Here is a 24,966-nt window from a genome sequence, read left to right on the forward strand (position 1 = left end):
AATAGCTGATGAAACCTGATTTTTAAGAATTCCAGATTACAAATCTTCGTCATATCCAAAGATTAAACTTGTCATTTTTCATGATAAATGGAAATGCAAATAATGAAGTGTATTAGAATATTGATCAGAGTCTTGCCCTGAGCCAAGCACAGCATGAACAACTTTATGTTTGCTGGCAGTAAACCAGCTTCTTTCTTCTCTCTGTTTTGCACAGTCCTACTAAGCCAATCCTCACTAGAATGAGCACAAAACAAAACGAATAACAGCTTTTGTACATCAACATTAAAATGAGAAGAAGCTTGGGAAAGGGCCTCTAACAGAGAAGAACGCTGATGAGTGCAAAAACGCGTGATGGGTAAGCACCACCTTCTAAACGTAGATCAACCAGACATGGAAGTGATTTTCAGAAGAGAAATGCAATCATGGATTACACACCAGCTCATTAGAAACTGTTGCTGAATACAGCATCCAGAAGACATGCATGAAAAGTCACATTTGGGGAATAAATTAAAAGGGGTGTAGTTGTTGCTAGATAAACATATGTAATATATATGCATTGAAGAGGTTTGTAAATGTCATTTTTTTTATTCTGATGGAAAGCAAAAAGCTTTAAAACCTTTCACAGTAGAGAGGCAGTTAACTCCAGGCTATTCCTATACCAGTAGCCAAGAAGCTGATAGAACATCTCTCTTAAATTAGCATTTATAAATAGACTCTGAATGTTTCCATCACCTAGTGGAAAAAGCATAACTTCTACTGCTACATTGCTGCACTTCATTTACTTCACTGTATAATAAGTTGACTAAAACTGTAAAGCTTCTCAATTTTTACTGCATATGTGTTCCAATTAATCTATGTCTGTAACAAACTTAACACTGAAAAATTATTTCTGACCTATATTCTAGTTCTATGAAGCATATAAACTGTAAGGTACGTCTGACTGAATATCATAGTACTATAATTTCCCAAGGCACATAGAATTGTTAGTTTTTGAAGTGACAAAATAAAAGCACTCAATTTCTCTTTTTTAATAGGAGAAAGTAATTTACCCCTTAAATATAATACAGAGCTGCTCACTGCAAGGGCATTTCTGGTTTTTTTCCCTTGTTCTGCCATCTAACCGCTGAGTGACACCCTCTGGTCCGTGCTAATGCCAATCAGGCGAGGTGATCCAAGGATCCCTTTAGGCCTTAAATTCAATACATAAATGAAGAGACTCATAAGCAAATACACATTGCAAATAGCTATGTGAGGTCTGGGTGCACAGAGCCCCGGAGCACCGGTGGGGCTGGTGCTTCCCTTTGCAGGGCTCGGTGGGCTGCTCCCCAGAGGACAGCCTCATTTCCAGAAGCCCCTGAGCAGCAAAACAGGGGGAGGCCGAGAGTTTCCAAGAAAGACCCCACAGCAAAAGGCCTGGATGCCAAGTGCCAGGCACAGAGCAACGGAGGGAAGCAGGGACCCCAGGTCCTCTGCTCCACTCCGATACCTCTCAGCATGGCATGGGTCTCCTCCTGGCTCAGGACTGGGCAGGAGCACGCTGCTCCCCACATTTTTTCTGCCCTCTTCTGCGTATTGCAGCTGAATCCAGCCCAAACGGACCCTGCAACGCTATTTTCTTCGGATTTTTTTAAGCCTGTTGCTTCATTCTTTGGCTTGTGAGGAAAATGGCTAAAATAGTAATTCAATGCTAATGTTGATCCCAAATAACACAATATGCTGAAGACATGAGCAAAATATGAGTTAAAACTGTTCTTTAACCATTGGCTGTACAGTACAAATTATTCCAGATTTTAGTGCATGAATCTCAGAAAATTTATTTTATTTTTGAAAAAAAAAAATTATCTTTAAGCAAACTGTCAATAAATAAATACAGGGAACTAGATGACTCTTCTACCTAGCTACCAAGGTCCCAGTGTGGCACTGCTTGTCTTAGGGACTGAACGCTGATATGGGTATCTACCAAGTAAACTTATGTGTGAATCTGGGCAGCATTTTTTAAACAAATACGTTGTTTTAATACAAGTCTGTCCTTGTCACTGTGTCTAGGAGACTCCCCTGACTTCTACAACACCAGTGTTAGAGCTGGTCAGAAACCCCATCCAAATCATCAGCCACCATAAACATATTCCCAGTACCTGCTACTGACCTAAAGGGGGTGGAAGTAGTTTACACATGAGGCTTCATAAACTCATTAAGGTCCCACTTCAGACAGGTTTTTAAATCTGTCATTAGTCCAGCCAGTGTCAGCTGGAAAATGCACATCCTTAAGGGCCAGATGCCTTCAGGAGTCCCTGTTAAATCACGTCTCAGTGAAGCCTGTCTCCATTCACTGCCACACTCTCACCTCAAAAGCCTGTGAAAGGGTTTGCTATCTGGATGTGCTATCTTATCACCCTCTTCATTTGCTCCTTAGGTTTACCCCTATTCCACATTATTGCAGTCATGGCACTTTTGCTGCAACAGAAATCACTGAAACAGGGTTTCTCTGTATGGTATTATTTTATTACGGACACTAAGTTTTGCGTCATGGTGACTGTGTAATGTAAAATCCCTTTCTAAATATACACAAACGTTGCAAAAAAAGTGTCATCACAAGACCTTGCAACCCTGCCAGGGCAGCTCAGTGAATATGTACACAGTCAGAAGGAAAGACATACCAGGATGTACATCACTAAATGTTGACTCAGTATGAACAGTATGTTTTACCTTTTTAAATGTTACCGCTTTCCCATCCCACTCCATTGTAACTTGTCAACTGTAATTTTTTTTAAGTCAACAAACTGTAAAGAAAACTGTTGAAATACTTGATTTTCTGTAAAAAGTAATAACAACAATAATTTTTGTTACTTTAAAGTATGCTTGGTATTAAAGTACCTAATAAAGTTCAACAATGAATTTTGTAGCATACTAAAATAAAGTGTGATAGTGCTTTTCTCCAGCTCATCTGTGGTAACAGCTGCTGTTATTGGGATTACTGTCCTCCTCCTAAACACAAGCCTGGCCACCTCCTATACACTTGTACCTACACAGATCCCTGAGGTATGTAAAGTCCAAGGAAAATCTGATGCCTTAATGTATGCAGGGATTTGTATGCATGGATCAAATTCACAGTGTAAGAACTTTGTTGGTAAGTCATCTCCGCCCTCTCAAACCTGACTATATATATATATATATATATATATATATATATATATATACACACATATATAGGCGACAAGATAAAGTTCCTGATCACTTTTTATTTTTTTTATAAAACTTAGTTTATAGTAAGAGAAAAGTGTAAATTATTTAGGAATTAATTATAGTTAAATAGAGAACTGCTGGGTTTGTAGGATGCTGAAGTCCTGTTCATTTTTATAGGCAATGCCTTTCAGTTATTCCTAAATATCTCAAGTGGACACAGTAAAGCTCAGGAACTGATTCCCCCTAATTTCACTGCATGAAGTTACACTGGAGCTGTCAGGGGCTGTCACAGATGTGCATCATCCCAGAGCTTGCACCAACAAGAGGTAAGTACTTTCTTGTCAAATAGACGCTGGATTTGCCTCCGTGATGCTGATGCAGTGGTATCCGTGTTTGGTGATGAACTAGAAATGATTGTGACCAGGGTCTAATTATTCCCAAACTCCCAGGCAAATCTGCTATATTTTGATAACAGATCAGCTTCCCTCACACCATCCAGCTTCCCCTCTTCTAGGTAGGAAAAGGTAATGCTGGGCCCAGCAGCTTTCTGTCCATTTTCACTCTAGTCTGATGTCCTTCAAACATTTAAAAGTTTTAGTAGTTTCAGCTGATATTCTGAGTATTCTGAGGATTTGAAATGCAGTAAGAACTAGAAAAATTAAATTAAAAAAAGAAAGAAAACAAAACAAACAAACAAACAAAAAAAACAACAAAAAAAAAAACAAAAAACAAAACAAACAAACAAACAAACAAAAACAAAAAACAAAAAAAAAAAAAAAAAACACCACAACACCACATTTGTCCTGACTAGTTTATACATTGGAAAGCCAGCCATATGCTGAGTAGCTTCTCAGGCAGTGCCAGAAAGCAACACAGGTTTTTTCCCCATGTGCTAAACTCTAGTGGTTTACACATTTCTCCTTTCCAAGGAGCTCTGTGCAGAAGGGAGCATCCTTGCCTGCTGTTGGAGTAGCATGCAGTACCTGCACGCATTGCAGCCATTCCACCTTGATCTGTGATCCTCATTGGCTTACATTAATATTTTGAGAACAGACTTTCATGGAAGACTCAAAATTCTGCAGAAAGTAGAATATGTACTTTAAAAATTCATGCTCTACCCTTTATATCAAACAACGTTAGTCCCATGCTGCCAAATACAAAAAGCCAAGGCTTGCAGTGATCAGATACTACCGTGACACTTTCTATTACCCATCTGCCTCTCTTAAATTTTTGCTTTGTGTTACTTCATACTGCCTTCTGAAATGCCTTTTGCATTTTAAAAAGTAAACTGCTATATCCTTCCCTTCTTTCAGATAGTCTTGTAACACCGCTGTGGGCAGTTACATAGCTTTTCCACTTCACAAGGTGATGAGGGAAGTATTGCCTGTGCAAGAGACAAATTTCTGGGGAATAAAGTGTGAGCAGGCACACTGTGCTCACCAGCTCCCCGGAGGAGTTGTGGCCCCTAATGGCCTCCGAGACACTAAAAAGCTCCCCTCCTTTTGAAGCGGTTCCAAAAATTGCTGCAAAACATTTCCCAAGACCACTGGTGTAAGACGAGCCTCCAAGTTTGAACATCAGCTCAGTCACCTGGGAAAACAGCCTGGAAGGAAAGATGCTCCAAAAAGCTAGGAGCTGGGGCTGAATTTACCTCCACAAACTGGTTTCAAATTAGCGTAACAATATGGATTATTACTCCTGGTTTTGTCAAGCACAAGTTAGCTTTATATTAACCCAATATAGCTGTAAGAATTGTTAATAAGGAAAATGAATTATGTATTCATAATTGTTAATAATAATTTTTAATCTATTACCTTGCTTTTTCTTAGGGAAAAAACTGAAATAAAGATTGCCAAAATCCTATATGCTAGACTGATGTCTCTTCGTGGGATTGTTTTTTTTTAAACATGTAGTAATCCTATCAGTTTAACTCCAGAAGATGCTCTGGAATGTCAGTTACATTACCAGTTATACAGACTTAGGATCTGGCCTTTGGGTTTTAACACAGAAAGGTGTAAGTTTGGCTCTGCCGTAGAGAAGATCAGGCACCTCATTACTTTGACGATTCTCAAACATGGCCTTCTTGCAATGTACCAGGTAAAGCACTGGGATGTCAGCACAAATATTAGGCTTACAGGCATGCAATTAGCACCTTGATTCTCCTTTATCTGGCTTTATGCCAACACACTGCAAAATTAGTAATGAGCTAGGTGAGAGTCCTCTCTGTTTGCTTAATTTTTTTTTTCCATTAATAAAATGAAATTAGTTGTAGTGCCACTGGAATATTCTGAGGCTCAATTAAGCACTTGCTGTATTTGTTGAGTTTCTCAAATGGCAATTGAAAATAATGTAAAATGTTACATGCTTCAGGCAATGAGCTGAGGTGGTCGGTGGCATCAAACCAAAGAAGTTTTCTGGAAGAGCTTTTAGGCTATCAGCTGCTATATCTGGCATCAAGGAAGGAGCTGGTTTAGTCAGTATAGCTGAATTCCGTGTATGCTTCAGAAGGATAAGGAATAAAATCATTCAGAAATTCTGAAAGAGCTTCCAGCTTAATACATATCACTGCTGTGGGGTTTTATGTTGTGGGTTGTTTGATTGGTTGTTTTTTTTTTTTTTTTTAATCTGCTGTAATATAATACTAAATTCCCCATTTACAAGTTTTAATTAATTTTGCGTTAAGTAATGTGAAAATCCTTCAGCCACAAGATACCGTGGGGATGCTGAGCGCAATGGCGGGGTTTCGGTGGAGCAGCACCGGGCAGCGATGGCTATTGAGTATAGCTGTGCTGCCACCTAACGGCCAGCGCTGCGGGAGGGGGCTCCGCGGGGCTCCCCGGAGGGCGGCTTTGCCTTTGTATTCCCAGAGATGAAGGTAACAGAACCAGCGGACACGTAACCTCCTGTGCCTCCCAGGAGCAGGGCAAAAACCAAGAGGCAAAACCGACAGTGCATTAACCCTCACTGGACAACTATCAAATTTGAGAATTTCTACACTTATATTTGAATTTCTAAAGACTGAAGAGAACATTAGCTTCATCTCCGTACATGTGGATGAGAACTTTGCCTAATGTTTTAAAAGCGTTTTCCAGAGCTGTACAGCCCAGTGCTTCCCAGGGACAGGTTCCTGCATTTCCCAGATAGGACAGACGCTAATTCCCTACCCTCACAAGGAGCACGTGGGTGATGATGACATTGTCTTCCCTCTTGGCGTATGACTAGTTCAGACTTGCAGTGATGGTATATACAGCTTCTCTCTCATTTCACTGTAGTCGCATCACTTTATTAAAGAATATTTAGCAGCCTTCTACTTTTTCCAGTTTGTGGATCCCACACAAATTTTTGAGATCCCTTCCCAGATTTCATATACACACATGACCCTACAGAATATGGAATTTATTTTCAAGAAGTGATCTTTTGTAGATCTCCTAAAAGCCACCTGCGCATCCTCAGACTGAAAATCATTGTTCCAGAAACACGTCTTCTTCTGGGGCCCAGTGCATTCCTATACCCCCTTTCCCAAAAGCTGTTACTACCCACTGTTTGCTTCCCTTCCCTCCTTTTCTCCCTGTTTTTCCCTACTCAGATGTTCTGTCCAGTCCATTGAATCCCTTACCCAGAAAACATGATGTTTAAAGCTGGTTTGAGGGAAAGGGATGGTCTGCAGTGATTATACAGCTTAACATGAAGTAACCAGCAGGACGACTTTCCATCACCTGAAAAGGCTGGGGGATGCTTTCATGATAGCTAGCTTCTTAGCTAGAAATAAATAATCTGTTGATCATATCTGAAAATCTAAATCCTGCAGAGCAGAATAATTTGGACACAGAGCCCCACTCCCCAAGGAACATGATGACTCAGCAGGGTGCAGACCACCTCTGAGAAACAGACAGGACACCAAAACTACAGAAATAGTGCAGGGGTTGAGCCCACCCACAGAGCAATGTGAATTGTAGGAAGACATAGCAGAAAAGAGGCATCAGGACCGGGAGAGCTGAATGCGAGCCCTGAAGAAGAGAGTCCCCTATTGCCGTGCTAAAGAGTCCTTCCTAAATCCCACAGCCTTTAAGATCCACTCTCACCTCCAGCATAAACTGGGCAGGAGGGCCTGTATCAAGGCCCTAAGTGGTGTTTGAGAGCATGAAATGGAGGGATGGAAGAGCACAAGTAGCAGGCATCAGAAAGAATGGAAAAGTTAGGTAGCTTAAGTCAAACCCCTGTACCAGAAGATAAGCATAACCAGCCAGCATTCCTCCAAATTGCTCCTGTTGGAAGACCAGAGGTTAATGAGGCTACTGAAAAAAACGACTCTGAGACAATACTCAACGTAGCACTGGTGAGCTATGGTCATGCAATAGGAGAGTCATGACCATCTTCAAAGGTGACAGAACAGGGAAAATTGATGGTCCCTGAAGGAACAGGATATCAGATTTAGGCCATCCTAGATAGCGTCTGCTCTGAGCATACTAAAATCTGATGAGATTGTGGATTACTGGGTTGAAGGCTCTGAGCAGCTAAAGCCCCTAATCCAAGAGAAAGAAGCAGGGACTCTAGAAGCCATTAATACATTAGCCATGAGCAAAAGTGTTCTGTGAAGGTGCAGCGAGACCGCCAGGCTGTGGCAAGCACATCAGCAGCAATGAGTCCTTCTTCCCACAATCCCGAAGAGACATTCCCAGGCCCCTACCACTCCCTGGTAACACCAAGGGAGTGTCTGGGGAATAGGAACTGGTGGCGGAACCATCCTACTTGGGCACTGCCTGAGGAAGGAAAAGGCTGGGCATGTGGCAATGCCCAGAGAAGCAAACTGGAAAAAGTCCAAAGCCAACACTGGCATTTGGACAGGGTTTCTAGCAGAGAAGCTCCCAAAATGATAAGAAGAGTACGACCACACACATCTGTCCCATGCATTTCACACCAAAGCACCTGATGGTCTTCTCAGAGGCCTCAGATAACAGGTCTCCAAAATGAGTTTGTAAAAGAAAATGACATCGCATCTATTTAAGCCAACTGCGTGACCCTGCCTGCTGCTTTTGTAAGACAGGAGCCACTGCTCCGCGCTGGGCTCCGAGGAACTACCACGCCAGGCAATATTCTGTTTGCCAGTTAATTGTCTTTGGACTGTGCTCCTGTTCCAACACGGAGGCCACATCTCCAGCTGTCACCTTACCAAATAAAACGTGCCCTTATATTTCTTCCCCTCTTTGCTGCTTCTCTACCCTTACAGGCTCCTCCAAAGTAGAAGAGCAAAATACTAATATCTGTACTCAGCACTCATGAAAACCTCACAAACACAGCCTGTTTTACTGCTTTTCAGTGGCATGGGGTTTTCTCCTTTTTACAAGAATTACGGAGGGATGAAGAGGCTGGGATAAGCTTTTACAGACTGGAAAATCCATGGAAAAATCTTAAAATCTGATATCCATGCCTGAGAGGCCTGGAGTCACAGCATCGCAGGGACACTCGGAGGGGCCTTGGGAAGCCTCTAGTCCAACCTCCTCCTGCTCCTCAGGGACAGGGCTCTACCTAGGCTTATAAACATCAGTGGTGAAGAGCACACGGTATTTCTGGGCAACCTGCTACAGTGCTTAATTAGACTCATGAATGAGTCAATATTTAAGTAAATATCAACCAGGAGACACTGATAAGTGGTATCAGAGCAGCTGCTAGGTGTGCGGCCCCACTCTCAAGGGAAACCATTCCACTCTTTTTACAGTACATTTTTAACTCCTAGGCAGTCAGATTTTAATATATTTATAGTGCTAACTTGTCGTTGGTACTGAATTATATTCTTGCTGTAGTTGGAATGGAAATATTTCACCTAAGCTTGTTCATCTTACCTGTAAGAGCTAAACCCAGAAAGTTTTATTACTGTGTTGAGAAGTAATAAACGCACACAGACCAAAAAAGAAATTAGTGGTCTGTAGCCCTCACACTTGTAGCTGTGTTTGCTGCAGAATTCCCCAGCCAGGAAAAGTCAGGTTGAACTAACATGTGACGACAAGACCCGTGCCTGCAGCCCAGGCAGTAAATTAAACTCTGCCAGCATGCAGTACCTCAGTTTCATGTTGTATAAAAATACCAGGTTTTATGAAAACTATTTTTCAGCAGTAGATAGGAAGATTTGCAACAAGTTATCAATGAAAACTGAAGCACATTGTTATGCAAAGCTGCTGTTGAAATCCAGAAGGATGTGAAAGAAGCCAAGCACAAATTCCTTGTGCTTCGATCCAGCTTGGTGGATGTAGGTGCACACAAGCTGGTGTGGTGATGTAGAAGATCAGTGTAACAGTCAGCGGTGTCTGTTTCCAGACCATGAATTCTGTTCACCTAGGACTTCTCTGCTGGTGGAATAAATCCTTCCAGACACAGGGAAAGCACTCAAAATCTGGAGACATCTCTGTGAGTGTTACACCATCAGGGCCCCTGTTTCTTCCTGGGCTTAAGCCATCTTTTCAAGGTAATAAGTTTTCCTTCCTGTTTCTCTGATTTTCTTATCCCCTTATCTCCCTTCTACTTTCTTAGCAAGAATATTGCCAGTTATCCTATTTTTTTAATTGAGTTTCTGATAACTGACATTATTCTGAAAGCCCAAATAATTTACTCTGGACTTCTCAATAAAAAGGTAAGGATGTATTATGTTTGTTTTGTTGCTTATGTAGTTTTTGTTGTTTTTTTTTTTTTTTTTCCATTTTTAAAGTGACTTCTGAGCATGCACAGTCATGCTGAAAAGCAGGAAGACATGCATATCACGTATTCTGAAGGTTTCTAAGCCAGAAGGCAAACAAAAAGAACTCAAAGCTCAACAGTACTTAAGCCTCATTATTTTTAAGCCAAACCTGTGCTACTTTGTAGCCTGATTCACTATATTTTAATGCCAAGTACTGCAGTAACCAGCTAAAAAGCGCACTTTTCCTGGGGTGTGGAAAGGAACATGTCAGCCAGATGTCGTCCCAGGCCAGAAAACAAATTAGCATGCAGCAACGAAAACAAGCTCCCGGTCTGAGCCGCCTGATGCGGTGGCTGCTGGGCATCGTGCCAGGAAACAACCGCCTGAAGCAGACGTTTTCCCAGTTGTTGCTCCTGTTCCCTCCTTTTTCAGCATATTTCTACGTTAGGATTTTACAGATGAGGCTTCTGACCCGCAATCCAGCACTCAACTTGTCTTTCCTTTGTCTTCTCCTCCCCTCCAGATGCCAGATGGTTTGTATCAACAAGAGACTTTTTTAAGCAAAGGAATTTATTGAATACAACAGGAAGCAAAGTGAAACTTTACAGACTGAATGATCATTCCAAAAGGTCAAGGGAGGAGAAGTATTTATGAAGACAGAGTAGACCAGAGCCCCCGTACAGTCCAGACCAAGATTAATTGCTTGCAGATTGTAGTAGCTAGATGAGAAGCCCAATACCTCCAAGCCCCCAGAGCCAGTCAATGTCAAGTGAAGGCCCATTCAAAGACAAAGATCTGGGGGTTATCACAGAAGGATGGGACAGAGAATCAATAGGGCTTGAGCATCAGGACCCAGGAATTCACCTCCTGAGTTAAGGAGCAGATAAGTTAATAGAAAAAAGTATTTACTTACTATGCTACAGCTGTGAAAGATCAGTATGATCCTTTTCTTGTGACCGCTTGGTAATTTTAACTAGGAGAAAATTAGCAGATGCATTACTCAAATCGGGTGCAATTTCTCTCTCCCCATAGGCCCAGCCATGTGGTCTTGGTGGTCCTGGTTCTTTCTTGTTGCATGCAGGGATTAGCCCACGCTGTGGCCAGGCCAGCTCCATCAGAACTACCAGTTGTCCCAGTATCCTGGTTATGCTGTCTTTACCAGACAGAAGCAGAGGAATTTGTCCACTGGCCTCAGGTCTTGTGCAGCTTCATCTAAGCATGAGACCCACCAATAATTTTGCCTGAGCTGCCCAACATGCTAAAATCACAGACAAATCACTGAGAACGCGGTGTCATGGTCGGAGTATGTCAATCTAAGCAGATGCTACTGCCAAGAGGAGCAGTCCTGCCCTCCCCTGCCTGCTCCCATCACCTCTCCTGTGTCAGCACTAGTACTTGTGTATCTCCACAGTAAGCTGCACCACTGAGCTGGTTCAACCCACGCTACGGCCACATGATTACCAGCGCCAAAATGCATCGGGGAGCACCAATATGGGGACTGAAAGGGAAGCCTGCAGTAGATGGACATATTTTGTTCAAGAAACCTACATCACGACTGTGTGTGCAATCTGGTGCATCCTGATCCCATTGATGACACTTACTTACTGTGCATAGTCTGAACAACCCACCCAGCACTTGCACAGGAGGTCCAAAGCACCCCAGATATATCAGACTTGAAGGACACATGTTGTGAAGTCCATCTTTGTGTGACCACTAAGACTACTTAATATGCACAGACTGCACCAGACAAGTCGGGCCATTAGGTGGGACACTGGATCTGCCTAATGCTGCGTAGACACAGCAGGATCACTCATTTATCTGTGGAAAGGGCAGTTCCACTTAAGACAACACCACCTGCATCCATACTTCTGCCTGCAGCTTCCCAAATTTCCCACCTCTACCTGACTCTATACTCAGGACTGTCCTGAAAGCAATACGCTGGTGCAGCAGGTGAGTCAGACACAGATGAGGCAGCTGTAAATGGTGCCCATGAAAGGGAAGAAAGATGACTTTGACTACCGAGGTTTTTAATCCGACAACAAAGCCTTCCACACATTTGGAAGCTGAAGCTATTCAGATAGAGAAGTACGACAAAAATGTGTAAGTAGGAGGGTCATCCATTATTAGTACATGGCAAGCTGCCTCCGTTTCAAGGTTTGAATCAAGATCTTCAGCAAAGCAACGTTCGGCCTTGGCTGAGGCATTTCTGAGCACAATGGTATGTGTATAGAGACTGTGTATCGCTGCACGTAAATCCCAGGCAGCCCTGACAGACAGGCTTTAGCAGATCTTCCTGCTGTTGTTCAAGGAAGACTTGCCCCTATCTCTTCCCTCTGCCTCGCTGCCAGGGGCTGCTGAGCCCACCACGGGGCTCACAGAAGGGAGTTTGCCACTTACATATAAAAAGTCAGGTGACTGTCAAAAATTGGCAATTAGGATGAGTATACAAGCAGGACCTGGCCCAGGGACTGTCTAATGAGTCCTCTGAGAGCATTAACAGCAGAGGAGTTAGGAAGGAGAGGAAGAGTCACAGACAGAGTTAGGAGGGAGGAGAGGAGTCATAGCTCAGGAAAAGCAACTTAAACTGGACGAAGGGAACTAATCAGAGTTAATTTACCAACACCCTCCAAACAGCCCACAAAGCGGTCTGGCTTTCAGCTGACATAAGATATATTATGTGAATGTAGGATAATTAACATTATATGACTGGCAAAAAAAAAGTTATTTCCAAGTTTAATTAAATTTATATGAAAATAATCCCAGTTTTAGCTGAATCTTCCTGAGCAAAGAAAGAGTTGCAGATTCAAGGTTGATGTTTTTTGCCATGTAAAGTTATTTATGTATAGATGCTAGTGAAATTACTTAAATGTTAACAAGTCAGAAGAAGCAAAATAAGTTTAGCCGAGCGTGAAGCGCATGCACTGCACACCAAGCACCATCTTTCCCTCAATGCATTCAGTGTTCCCTCAGTTCAGTTTCCATTTTATCAATGCTTGATTGAACTCCAGGTTCACAAGAGCACGGGAGTAAGTCCCAGTGAAAGGATACTTCCCCCTTGCTTTTCTGTGTTGTGTATGAGCAGGAGCAGTGAAAACAATGGAAAGCCGAGCTGCACCCTTTCGCTCTGCACAACTTCCTCCAATTTCTCCCGAGTGAGATATGAACTGGGCTACAGCAAAACACAGGTCATGGTTAAAATGGCATCTGTTAGTTGTGCTGTGGAATTTGGAAACGGTGACATTCTCAACCCATCTGCTTCTTCAGGATAAATTACTTCGTTACCCAGGTGTATAATAAGGTGTAAAGGGGAAATTTAAGATTAATATCCTCCTGGGTTTTTACTAGTCTCACCAGGCAAACAACAGAAGTCCCATTTTAAACTAAGGAAGGAGAAGAAGCACTAAAAACTGCAGGGGAAACGGCCCAACACTGCAGAGGACTCGGGTGAAAGGCTTTCAGGGCTGCAGGCAGAGGTCTGACTGGGGAGAGGCAGAACCAGCCGCTCCTCGTCACTGCCCCGGAGCGAAAGCAGACCTTCACCCACAGCAGCGCATGTATCAGCGCGCTGCCGGCCCCGCCAGACAGACCGACCCGCTCGGATTAACCAGTTTAAACTGGGTATTTGAAATAAGCCACAGGAACTTTCCTGGAGGGGATTAGCAAGTCCCTGCAGCGCCTGCCCTGGCCTGACAGCATATCTGAGGGCATCCCTGGCATCGCAGCTGCGACAGACAGCTGAGACGGGGTCATGTCTTCATCGGGCTTCAACCGAAAATGTGGCAGACAGGGCAGCACTGTGCGGGGAGCGGTGCCAGCCCGAGGCTTCCATTCCTGCCCCAGCTGTCACTGCCCTGCCAGACGTCACCGTGCTGCTGCCGCTGGCTCTTCCCCAGCTGGCCACCACATTAACCGGAACGGGGAGCTGTGTCATGGGGCCGGGGCAGCTGCGACATCCCAGAGCTTATGTCTGCCTGCAGCCTGAGAAGTGCCTGAATCTGTTTTTACTTTAAACCAGTTTTACAGTCTGGACTGGACTGGGATTTACATGTATTTTATGTGGCCTAAACCACCCACCGTGCCTCATAGGAGATGACAGTTCCTGCCATGAGAGGTTTACAGCCTCAGAGCGACTGCAGATGCCCAAAGACCAGGGCGAAGTCTGCTCACTTCTTCCTTTCCGTGACTCTTCCCATGGCTGGCCAGATCACTTGGTGGTTTCTGTGTCCCTTCCCTGCCTTGGGGCAACGTCAGCTTCTCTGTACAGGCTGAACAGGCTTCACACGCTTTCTCCAGAGTCTGAAGCAGCTTTCTGAATCTCAGAGCTGTGCGAAGGTACAGGAGACGTCCTGCTGGCTGTTGCCACCACCCAGGATGAGGGGTGACCATCTGTGAAGCTGACCAAGTGGGAGGTGGTGGCAGCAACATCCAGAAGATTGGAGGAGGGGAGAACCTACTAGCCACCAAATCTTGCAACATCTCTGCACAGCACACCTTGTTTTCTCAGGTTTCATGCTTGTGTCCTGCTGTCACCAAGTCTGTACAAGTCTACAAATTAGAAGCTGGGGGCTTTTTTTGGATGAATCTACGGGAGTTAGGAACACAGCTCCCAAGAGCATCACTTTCCCAGCCCAGGACTGCACCTGCAGACCAATGACCACTCTGTGTGCACACGGAGGCACACTGCAACCTACCAACACATTGCCCCTCTGTAGCTGCCATAGGACAGGAGTAGATTAATGCACACCCAGAAAAAAAGGGCATTGAAGAAAAGGTGTGTAATAGAGGAATGTGGCACACAAAATAATCTTTGGGATCATCCAAGGAAGACAGACAGGATGGAGGGCCAGCAGCGCACGTACAGCATATTCCTTATCATCCTCTTGTGACGTTCAGCAGTTTGCAAAGGTACAAAACCAGTGCTGGGTTCAGACTATGTCTCACCAGGAACTGACACGTTGTAAACCACAAGCTAAAAACTCACACACAACAGCCTCACCTTCTTGATAAAAACAGTGAGAGTGGTTTCTTTATATCTAATCCACCGATAAGGGAGGAGATGCATGGTCTGGGACAGCAGAGCTGGAAACTGTTTCATAGGAAGTAATATAATCCAAGTCATATATTTTTAACCTGTTCAGCCCTGCCCCCTCATAAAGCAGCATTTCAGCATGCAGCGCTTCTGTTAATTGAATGCCTTCTTAAATGCAAACAAGGAAAGCCACACTAAAGTCACTCAAGACTCCAGATAAGATTTGCAGCTGGTATAAATAAGTGAAATGTCACTAAGGCCAGAGGAATTGCTCTGTTCTTCCCTCTCCTGCTGCTGCAAGCTGTGAACTTGACCCTACATTTCCATAATCCTATGAGGAGCAGAGCACAGCATCAGGCATGTTGCTGCAATCCCTCCTCCCTCCCGCCTCAGCCTGCCCTTAGCGTGACGCAGGTCAAGCCCTGGCCCTTCCCCTGGGACACCGGTGTGTCACGCGGGCTGGAGGGAAAAAGAGCCAGGGAGTGTCTGGCCTGGGCGGGAAGGGAGGCCTGTGTTCCCGTCATTTCCTCTGCGATTACTTCAAGAATTTTCAGTAAAAGTCTCTACAGGATGGGATGGGCTGTTTTGTCCGAGTGAGATTTGAGCAGACCAGTTTTCAGTGAGGTCCTTTTCACCCTGCAGCCCTTGGCCAGAGCCTGCAGACCTCACCTCCCCAAACCCAGCACAGCCTCGCCCAAATGACGGGTGCGTTGAGTCCCACTGCGGATGGCAGAAGGGACCGCTGACCCTCCCTGCAGGAGGACAGGCTTTTGCTTTCATATAAGAAACAACACTAAGACCTTGACTGCTGACAGGCAGTCCTGATGGTGTAAACATAAATCTCCAGGTCACTTACTTGACAAGGGCAAGCTTACTCCTTCATAAGCAATGAAAACATGAAGGCATTTGAAACTTTCCAACCAGACCTTTGCTTTCCCAATCCCTCTCCTTTTGGCCTCACATTTTAAGCAGAACAACAGCTTGCAAAATGAGCAGGAAACAACAGCTCCTTCCTGCTGCACAGCCCCAGCCACCCATGCGGAGAGCTTGCCTGCTCTGGGGCAGGGTTTGGGTATCAGCCAGTGCTGACCAGCATCCCTGTCTGAATCACAGAATCCTAGAATAGTCTGGGTAGGAAGGGACCTTTAAAGGTCCTCTAATCCAACCTACTCTCACTCTCCTGTTGCTACTGATGTTGAGTAAAAGACTGAGAGACAGGTTACCTCAGCTCAATCCCAGTAATGGCAACAGAGCAGCAGCTCTATTGCAGCTGACACAGATAATGCTTTTTCATTCAATCGTTTCTAAATCCTCTACATTTCACATATCTCTTCAGATTTTCTGGGCATTTAAAATGTATGCCTGACATACGACAGCACAGAGTAGAAACAATGATCTCAGTTTGGGATATTTTTAGATAAAATCTTTCAGGGAATAACCCTAGCTTTTAAGGATGACACTACTATTAGCTTATTGTTTTTATCTGAGAGCCCCAGACATCAAATAATCTGCACTAATCCCATCTGATTGATGGTGCTCCCTACCTGAAGATGGCATTCAGAATAAAAGTTAAGTAATTCAGTTAGATATTTGCATTGTGCTGATGAACAAAGATAATTTCTTGATGTTCAGACATGAGTGAGATGGATGAGAAGTTTTCAATTGGATTAGTTTCAGGTGAGCTCCCGCATCCAAGCAGGTGTGCAGAAGTAGAGTCTATCCCATAGGGAGAAGAACAGCCACGAGCAGGTTGAAACTTTATGGGTAAGAATCAGAGACCGAGGGAAGGAAGGGAACCGTGTGGCTGGTGCTCCCTGCAGGCCGCCCCACCAAGCGGAGCCACTGACGAAGCCTTCCCACCGCAGCCACAGCAGCATCGCGCTCGCAGGCTCTCGTCCTGCTGGGGGCCTTCAGCCACCCCGAATCCGCTGGAGCAGTAGCGCGGCGAGCTGCAGGCGATCCGGGAAGCGCATTAAGGATAACTTCTTAGGCCAGGTAATGGCAGCCCTACCAGAGGGGACACGATACCGCACCCGTTGGTCCCCAGCGCAAGTGAGCTGATGGTGACATCAGAGCTGGAGGCAGCCTGGGCTGCGGTGACCATGCGCTGCTGCAGTTCGCAGTCCTGAGGGATACAGGTCAGGCAAAGAGCAAAGTCAGGACCCTGAATTTTCGGGAAGCAAAATTCCAGCTAAGGTGTTAGTCAACAGGACTTCTGGGAAACTGCCCTCAGGGACAAGGGAGCAGGACAGAGCTGGCACATCTTTAAGAACACTTCCCATCTAGCGCAAGAGCTCTCGATCCCCAGGTGTCAGAAGCCAGGAAAGGAAGGCAGGAGAGCGGCATGGCAGAGCTGAGGCCTGCTGGGCAAAGGGCAAGGAGGCAATGCGCAGGCAGTGGAAGCAGGGACCGGCATCCCGGGAAGAGCACAGGGTGCCGCACAGCTGTGCAGGGATGTGGTTATGAAGGCCAAGGCGCAGCTGGAGCTGAACTTGGTGAGGGACGCAAAGAACAACAAGAAGGGCTTCTACAGGTAGGTCAGCCAGAAAAGCAAGGTCAGATGAAGCGTAGCTCCCCCGGTGAGCAAGGCTGGCAAACCGGTAACAAGGCACGAGGAGAAGGCTGAGGTACTCCACAACTTTTTTGTGTCAGTCTTCACCGGCAAACTCTCTTCCCACAGCTCTCAAGTGGAGGGACCGCGAGACGGCGGCTGGGGGAGCAAAGTCCCTCCTGCTGAAAAAGATCAGGTTCGTGACCACCTGAGGAACCTGAACATACCTCAGTCTACGGGACCTGACGAGATGCATCCCAGAGTCCCGAGGGAATTGGCTGATGTAGTTGCCAAGTCACTCTCCGTGATATTTGAAAAGTCACGGCAGTCAGGTGAAGTCCCTGCTGACTGGAAAAAGGGAAACGTTGCACCCATTTTCAAAAGGGGTAGAAAGGAGGGCCCTGGGAACTGCCGACCTGTCAGCCTCACCCCGTGCCTGGGAAGATCATGGAGCAGATCCTTCTAGAAACTATGCTAAGGCACATGGGGGACAGGGAGGCGATTCAAGACAGCCAGCATGGCTTCACCAAGGGCAAGTCCTGCCTGACCAACCTAGTGGCCTTCTATGATGGAGTGACTATATCAGCGGACAAGGAAAAAGCTACAGATGCCGTCCATCTGGACTTGTGTAAAGCCTTTGACACAGTTCCCCACAACATCCTTCTCTCTAATTTGCAGAGTTATGTATTAGATCGATGGACTGGTCAGCGGATGAGGAACTGGTTGGATGGTGGCATCCAGAGGGTGGTGATCAATGGCTCAATGTCCAGATGTCCCTCAGGGGTCCCTGTTGGGACTGTTGCTCTTTAATATCTTCATCAATGACAGACAGTGGGATCAAGTGCACCCTCAGCAAGTTTGCAGACGACACCAGGCTGAGTGTTGCAGTCAACACACCTGAGGGACATGATGCCATGCAGAGGGATCTGGACAAGCTGAGGAAGTGGGCCCATGTGAACATCAAGACGTTCAACAAGGCCACGTGTAAGGTCCTGCACCTGGGTTGGGGCAACCCCCAGTATCAAAGCAGGCTGGGCATAGAATGGATTGAGAGCAGCCCTGAGGAGAAGGACTTGGGGGTGCTGGTGGATGAAAAGCTCAACATGGCCTGACAATGTGCGCTTGCTGCCCAGAGAGCCAGCCATAGCCTGGGCTGCATCACAAGAAGCGCGGCCAGCAGGTCGAGGGAGGTGACTCAGCCCCTCTGCTCTGCTCTGGTGAGAGCCCACCTGGAGTCCTGGGCACAGGAAAGACGTGGACCTATCGGAGCAGCTCCAGAGGAGGCCACAAAAATCAGAGGGATGGAACATCTCTCCTGCGAGGAAAGGCTGAGAGAGTTGGAGTTGTTCAGCCTGGAGAAGAGAAGGCTCCAGGGAGACCTTATAGCAGCCTTCAGTACCTAAAGGGGGATTATAAGAAATATAGGGACAAAAAGAAGGGCCTGTAGTGATAGGACAAGGGGTAATAGTTTTAAACTAAAAGAGCGTAGATTCAGACTAGATATTGGGAAGGCTTTTTTTTATAATGAGAGTGGTGAAACAGGTTACCCAGAGAAGTGGTAGATGCCCCATCCCTGGAAACATTCATGGTCAGGTTGGACGGGGCTCTGAGCAACCTGATCTAGCTGAGGATGTCCCTGCTCATTGCAGGGGGACTGGACTAGGTGACCTTTAAAGGTCCCTTCCAACCCAAAATGTTCTATCATTCTAGGATTCCATGAGACGGAATCTGTTAGGGGAAGGGAAGGCACTGTGCGAAAGACTGACTCCATCAGAGAGCATTTGTTTGAGGAGAACTATAATAATGAAGCAAAGAAATCAGAAAGGTTCGAACTCTTTTCAAACAGAACCCACCCATCCCCAGCTTTGGAGAGGAGAACTCATACTGCAGAGGAATAGAGGTTTAGTCAGCACAAGTGAGAGAGGATGGAGGGATGACATAGAGTGGCAGGACTACAGCACAGAAGAGGTTTTTAACCTCAATACTGATCTTAGCGTGCATGTGCATCAAAGGTCCCTACTTTCTGCTCCTATGTAAAATACATAAAACCATGTCTCCTGGCTGAAAAGAGCAGAGTCGAGCCATGTCCTTCTTCTCCACGGCCTGCCTCCTGGAGTCCCATTGCTATGGTTCTACCACCTCGCTGGATGCTCCTTATCTTGGCTCTTAAGAAGCCCATGTGGGGGTGCAGTACTGGGCACTTTGTTATTTTCTGGGCTTTCCCCTGCCCAAGGGTGTCCTGTTTGTGAGGATGCCAGAACTCCTTCTCCTGTTCTGCCCATAACCAGCCACCTGAAGGGCCTGGCTTTCTGCCTGGGCAGCTGAAAAGAATTAGCCAGCTAAGGTTCAGTCACACAGGGGAAGAGTGCAGGAAAGACAAGACTTCTTTTTTTTCCATTCAGTCCACTTGAGCTTCAAGAAACTCTGGAATTAAAGCCCTAAGTGGACGTGTTGAAACTGACGGTAGGGTCAGTCCAGTCTGTGGCAATCCTGGTTTCACTGGTACAGATTTGCATCACTACAAAGGTGTCTTGAGAGGCCCTAGTGTTTATTTCTTCCCTGCATCCCATACTGGGGATGTTTTTGGTGGTTCCTATTAACTTACATATATTCCCCAAGACTTAAAATGCCTTTTTTTCCATTACAGAAGACTTTAGGTATTCTCCCAAAGGAATAACCTGTTTGCTTCAGATGGTTTTGCTCATTCTGAAGTACACCGGTTTTTCCCAATGTCAAGCTGAACAGTATTTTGTGCATAGAATTTTCCTTTCTACTTCACTTTCTGGCTGTACTGGTACTCACAGATTTTAAGTATTTGTTTGGACAAAGGCATTTTAGAAAGCACATTACCCATTCATCCTCAGATCATTGGTCTTTGTAATTCACAATGCTTCTGAGACTTGTAACAATTCAACACTGGCCTTGAAAATTTCTGGAGTGTCCAAACATTCAGAAGTTCCAGAAAAAAGCCAAATTATAAATCATTCCCCACTGAAAGGAAAGGCTTCCTTAATAATTTCTATAGGATTATTCTTAAAATCTTTCCTGGAAAGGACCTCAAAAAGTATCCCAGGCCACCACTTTCCCCAAGACAGGGTCAGCTATGCACTCCAGATATGTTAAACTCTTCGCCAGTTCCAGCAAGGATAATTATTTGCTTATGACCAAGTCAGAAAGTATTTCTCTCTAGACAAAGCAGTGGATTATTTCTTGCCCTTTTACTGATTATTTTTAGTAGTTCTCAGATTTCGTTTTCAAAGTGGACGGGAATTGGTTTGAGGTGGATGAATTATTCCTGCGTACAAAGGGATTCAATTTCATGCCTGGCAGGAAGCGTTATAAACTGGAAAGGGAAACCAACTTGCTAAGCAGAGGGAAACACAAACTTTGCTTCTTCTTCCACTGTCTTCTTCAATGTTGATCAACATGGACACCTCCACCCACCTGTCAGCTGGCTAGGGCTGATGCACAAATCTGCCCCATGGTCTGTCCCCTTGCCTACCCAGCATGGCATTAATCCAGGACACTCTTGTCCTCCTCCCGAGGTCTTCCCAGGCCAGTGTTAATACCAATACAAACCTGCTCTGAGGATCATTGCTGTTATTAATACCACAGAACAAAAGCAAGGGAAGATATACCAGACAGTGGACAAGATGGGGAGAAGTGTACATCCTTGTACTACCACAGGGAATGTCTTCATAGTGTTCCCACTCCTACTTGCCATCCTCCTAGTGGCCGCATCCGCCCTGACACAAATAATTTACAAACAGACAACATAAAATGCTCTCAGTAGCCTGTTGCTTTACGGGAAATAAATAATGACATAATTGCTCAGTAATATCTCATAGAATTCATACTAATTGCTTTCACTGAAGCTCCAGGTTTCCTTATCAAGCCTGCTAGTCTGAAATAAGCGAAAGTCTATAAACCAGTAAATAATTAGCTTAGAAAATCTCCTTCTTGCATCTCCTGGTGTTCCTTTTACCCACAGCAGGGAATGGTTGAGCGGGAACTCAAGGGATTTCTGCCAAGAACTTGTTTGTGCCTCCTCGATGCCCACTTTACATCAATTCAACAGGATTAACATCAAGGGAAAAATGAAGCATGTGAAAAATGCTTGACAGAGAGCAGGGGCTGGAGGCAGTGGGGACACCCCGCAAGCCAAGCCGGGCTCCTGCCACAGCAGGAACGGGGGCTGCCATGGCAAGGGGGCAGTAACCAGGCCCCCAACCCCATTCCTGTGGGTAGGGTGTTTTTGTAACATCTTTGCATATTTGTGCTTCTTTGCAGGAAGGTGCCAAAGGCTGGCGCTTGGGTGGGAGCTCCCACCTGAAGGAACCACCACTCTCTGATGTGCTTCAGTCAAGTCCTGCAAGGAACCACCACAAGATGCTCTCCCTGAGAAACACCTGCCTTCTCCCACTCCCCTCTGTGGTTTAATTAAAGCATTTTAAGCAATTTCTGCTTGGCAGCTTAGCACTGCAGGAGCTCTGTCAGCTGCAAGACCTTGCCCTAGGAGTGCAGCCATTTCAGGTGTTTGCCTGGGCATCAGGGCCCACCCCTCATTTATTTTTACCAGCTCAAACATGTTTTAACCCACAAAACCTCCTTAATGAGGCTGAGCATTCTTAGCAAACCCTGCTCTTTCAAGACCATGCCGGTACCTTATCTTTCCAATCATCTTGTTTTCTGACAGGGCAGGCCCCAGTGCCTGCCTGCAAGCATGTTTGTTTACACAAGAGATGCTGGTCCTCAGCAGACTTCTCAGTCTTGCCTCGAAACAGCCACTGCAATGGTACAGCTGAGGGAGGCAGACGGGCGTTTTGCCCCTGGCAAACAGTTCATGTGCTTAAGGAGGCTGTGCAGCCACAGGTACTGCCATCTTTCCCATTCTGCCAGCCCGTGTGGGTCAGTAGTGATGGGTTTATCAAGCTGGTAGCCACCCCGCTGCCTGCCAGTAACACAGAGATACGCCTGACGAGTGGTTTTCATCAGTCGTCGGCATCCGACTTACAGTAGATGGAAACAGGACAGCAAGTCTCTACGCGAGGTCCTGCTCCTGGCAGAAAGGTTTCCCTTCCCTCCCAGAAGCTGATCTGCAGCAGGGGCCTCCTGCAGCAACCCAGCACCACAGGGCAACACCAATGCATTTGGGTGTTGGGACGACTCCTGCAATGGTTACCCTGCTTCTTCACACCTCTTCTACTGCTGCCGCACTATGCTGAAGTACCTGAGACCCAGAGAGTTATCTGGGCAGGAGACTGGTCCTGTGCAGCTGCAGAGCATCCATGTACTCCAAGGAGATCTGAATCCCCTGGGGCAGGAGGAAAGCCAAAGCAGCTGCAACACCTGTCCCTCTGAGGTTTCACCCACACTCCACAGCTCCATGTATGCAAATTAAAATTAACTTATTAAAGTAAATTAAACTTGTTGAGGCCATTCTCTGCCAGACAACAGCCCACGCTCTTACTATTGTAGTCTCAGCCCCCAAAGCAGTGTGGCTTCACCCAGGCTGCCCACTGGGAAGGGGACCTGGCACATGCCAATTCCCAAATCTCACCCCAGCCTCATTTGGGAGACCATCTTTGCCTCAGGCTAAAACCAGGCTAGGAACCACTGTGCTGGTATAGCCAGCTTAGCTCCTCTCCACAAGAAAGCTCCCTGATACTGTTTAGTTTGACACAGGACACTTGTCCACCCAAATTTACCTCCCTACTGGACCGTGAAGCCTACAGAGATGAGGTTTGACCCTGAATTCAGTGGGAGGTGACCCTGTTAGTTCACTGTTCTTAACACAGAGAAAACATTCCTGTGGAGATACATTATTTGTGAATTTCTCAGATCAACCTGGGTCTTAAAAAATCCAATTTCATCAATTAGCGTGACCAAACTTCCCCTCCTGTAAGATACCTCTTTATATATGAAACAGCCCACCTGGCTTTCTCCACGTTTGGGACAAAAGAGGTTTGCAGCTGACCTATAAAGTATGTTATTAACTTACACCTTGTTTTGTTTCTCCAGAAACCAGCCCCTAGGAACACAGACCAGCCACCGCAGAACAGTGGCCCATGGTACCCTGTGCTCCCTCTGGGCTCTGCTCTGTCCCACAGGTAGCTCTCCACACATGTGACTTTGCTTTCAAAAGAAGAAGCATCAACACCACAGAAAGCAGTTACCCATTAGGAAAGGCTGTTTATAATTGAGGCATGATTAATCCTTTGAAATAAGTTACAAATGTTGGTTGATGGGTCTTCTAGCACAACCCTCTATTTCTATTTCACTTCAAATGGTAGCATGTATGTTGAAAGCACTGAATACTGAGAAACAGAAATACTTAAGCTTAACAATGGGTTGAATTATTAAATACATTGTTAAGTTATTTAATCAGTTACTATAAATTTTAGAAGTGCTTTAAACCCCTGAAATTTAAAAACTAGCTAAAGAATGTAAGAAGGGCTGAGTCTTCACTGTCTTTCGCACACTGTACTTTTAATAGCAAAAGGAGCTGCCATATCAGTATCAAACATCCTTTCTGTACACTACCAGTTGCAAAGGTATAAAGATGAAGGGAATTAAGGTCACCAAAAGAGCACATTTTCCCTTGTCTCCACACAGCTTCCTGCCCTGTGTGCTACCTGCGCTTTGCATAGGGCTGAGACACTTCGCTGAAAACTTCTGAGGGAATTTATTTTAATAAACAAGTTCCATTTTTAATAAGGATGCTAAGATGTTTGTTAAATGCTGTGGGCAGGCAAACTGATGGCATGAAATCTGAGAAAATATATGTATAAACCAAATACCCCCTGGTATTACAGAGCCGGGAGAAGAGCGATTTTCAGTAGGATTTGGGCAAATCCCCCAATTATTAAAAAAAAGCACCAAATGACTAACACTGACTCACTGTCTTGGCATGATGTAGGTAGGTTTCCTACTGTTATTTATAGTTGTGTTGTGTTCTGGTCTGGTTATGACATGCTGTCAGTAGAGAAATGGTTTGAAATATGTTAGCCTGGGGTCCAATAGTTCTTTTGTACCATTCTGTGTCCTACAAAATAGGTTGGGTTTTTTTTTTTAACTTCCTCCCATAACTCAACATTCAGGCACCTGTTTTCCTCCTGCAGCCCCACATAATCCCCACAGTTCCTATAACTTGGCTTGCTCGCACTAGTGGCGTTCAATTTACAGGTTTCTTTCCCTGTTAGCTGTCAGGTCCTGTCTCATCCTGGCTACTTGCCCCAGGGAGGGCCTCTTTCTTATCCCTGCCAGGAACAGGAACCCTTGCAAAGCACAGAGGTTGTCCTGTTTTGTCTTGCCAATCCGCAACCCAAACCCCAAGTTTCAGGACAGTTTGTTTGGAAAGAACACACTTTAGCCTGCATTTATAAAAGTGGTCAAGTACTTCAGGAGCCATTTTTAAAATGAATTATGTGCTTAACATGTTTTCTAAGATCATCCAACATAAAAGAGCAGCTGTTTTGGCATTATAGGATGTCCAAAGTGCATAAGGAGACTTAATAAAGAGTAATGGTATGT

The 24,966-nt window shown here is 45.3% G+C and overlaps 1 protein-coding gene and 1 long non-coding RNA gene across 5 annotated transcripts in view; one reads left to right on the forward strand and one right to left on the reverse strand.

Annotated features, from left to right (window-relative positions):
* LHFPL3 (LHFPL tetraspan subfamily member 3) overlaps positions 1-3,869 on the forward strand; it is a 323,142-nt gene extending 319,273 nt beyond the window's left edge. For all 3 annotated transcript variants that reach the window (XM_080392001.1, XM_080392003.1, XM_080392000.1), the window contains one exon: positions 215-3,869. Coding sequence is in view for 1 of the 3 variants with exons in the window: in XM_080392000.1 (XP_080248126.1) it covers positions 215-243 (29 nt within the window). In the remaining 2 variants the exon portion in view is untranslated. The remainder of the gene's footprint in view (positions 1-214) is intronic.
* LOC308065735 overlaps positions 1-24,966 on the reverse strand; it is an 85,694-nt gene that overhangs the window by 22,633 nt on the left and 38,095 nt on the right. The gene's annotated exons all lie outside the window — the stretch shown is intronic.

Source organism: Falco punctatus (genome assembly GCF_963210335.1).
Source record: "Falco punctatus genome assembly, chromosome: 6".
Classification (NCBI taxonomy): domain Eukaryota; kingdom Metazoa; phylum Chordata; class Aves; order Falconiformes; family Falconidae; genus Falco; species Falco punctatus.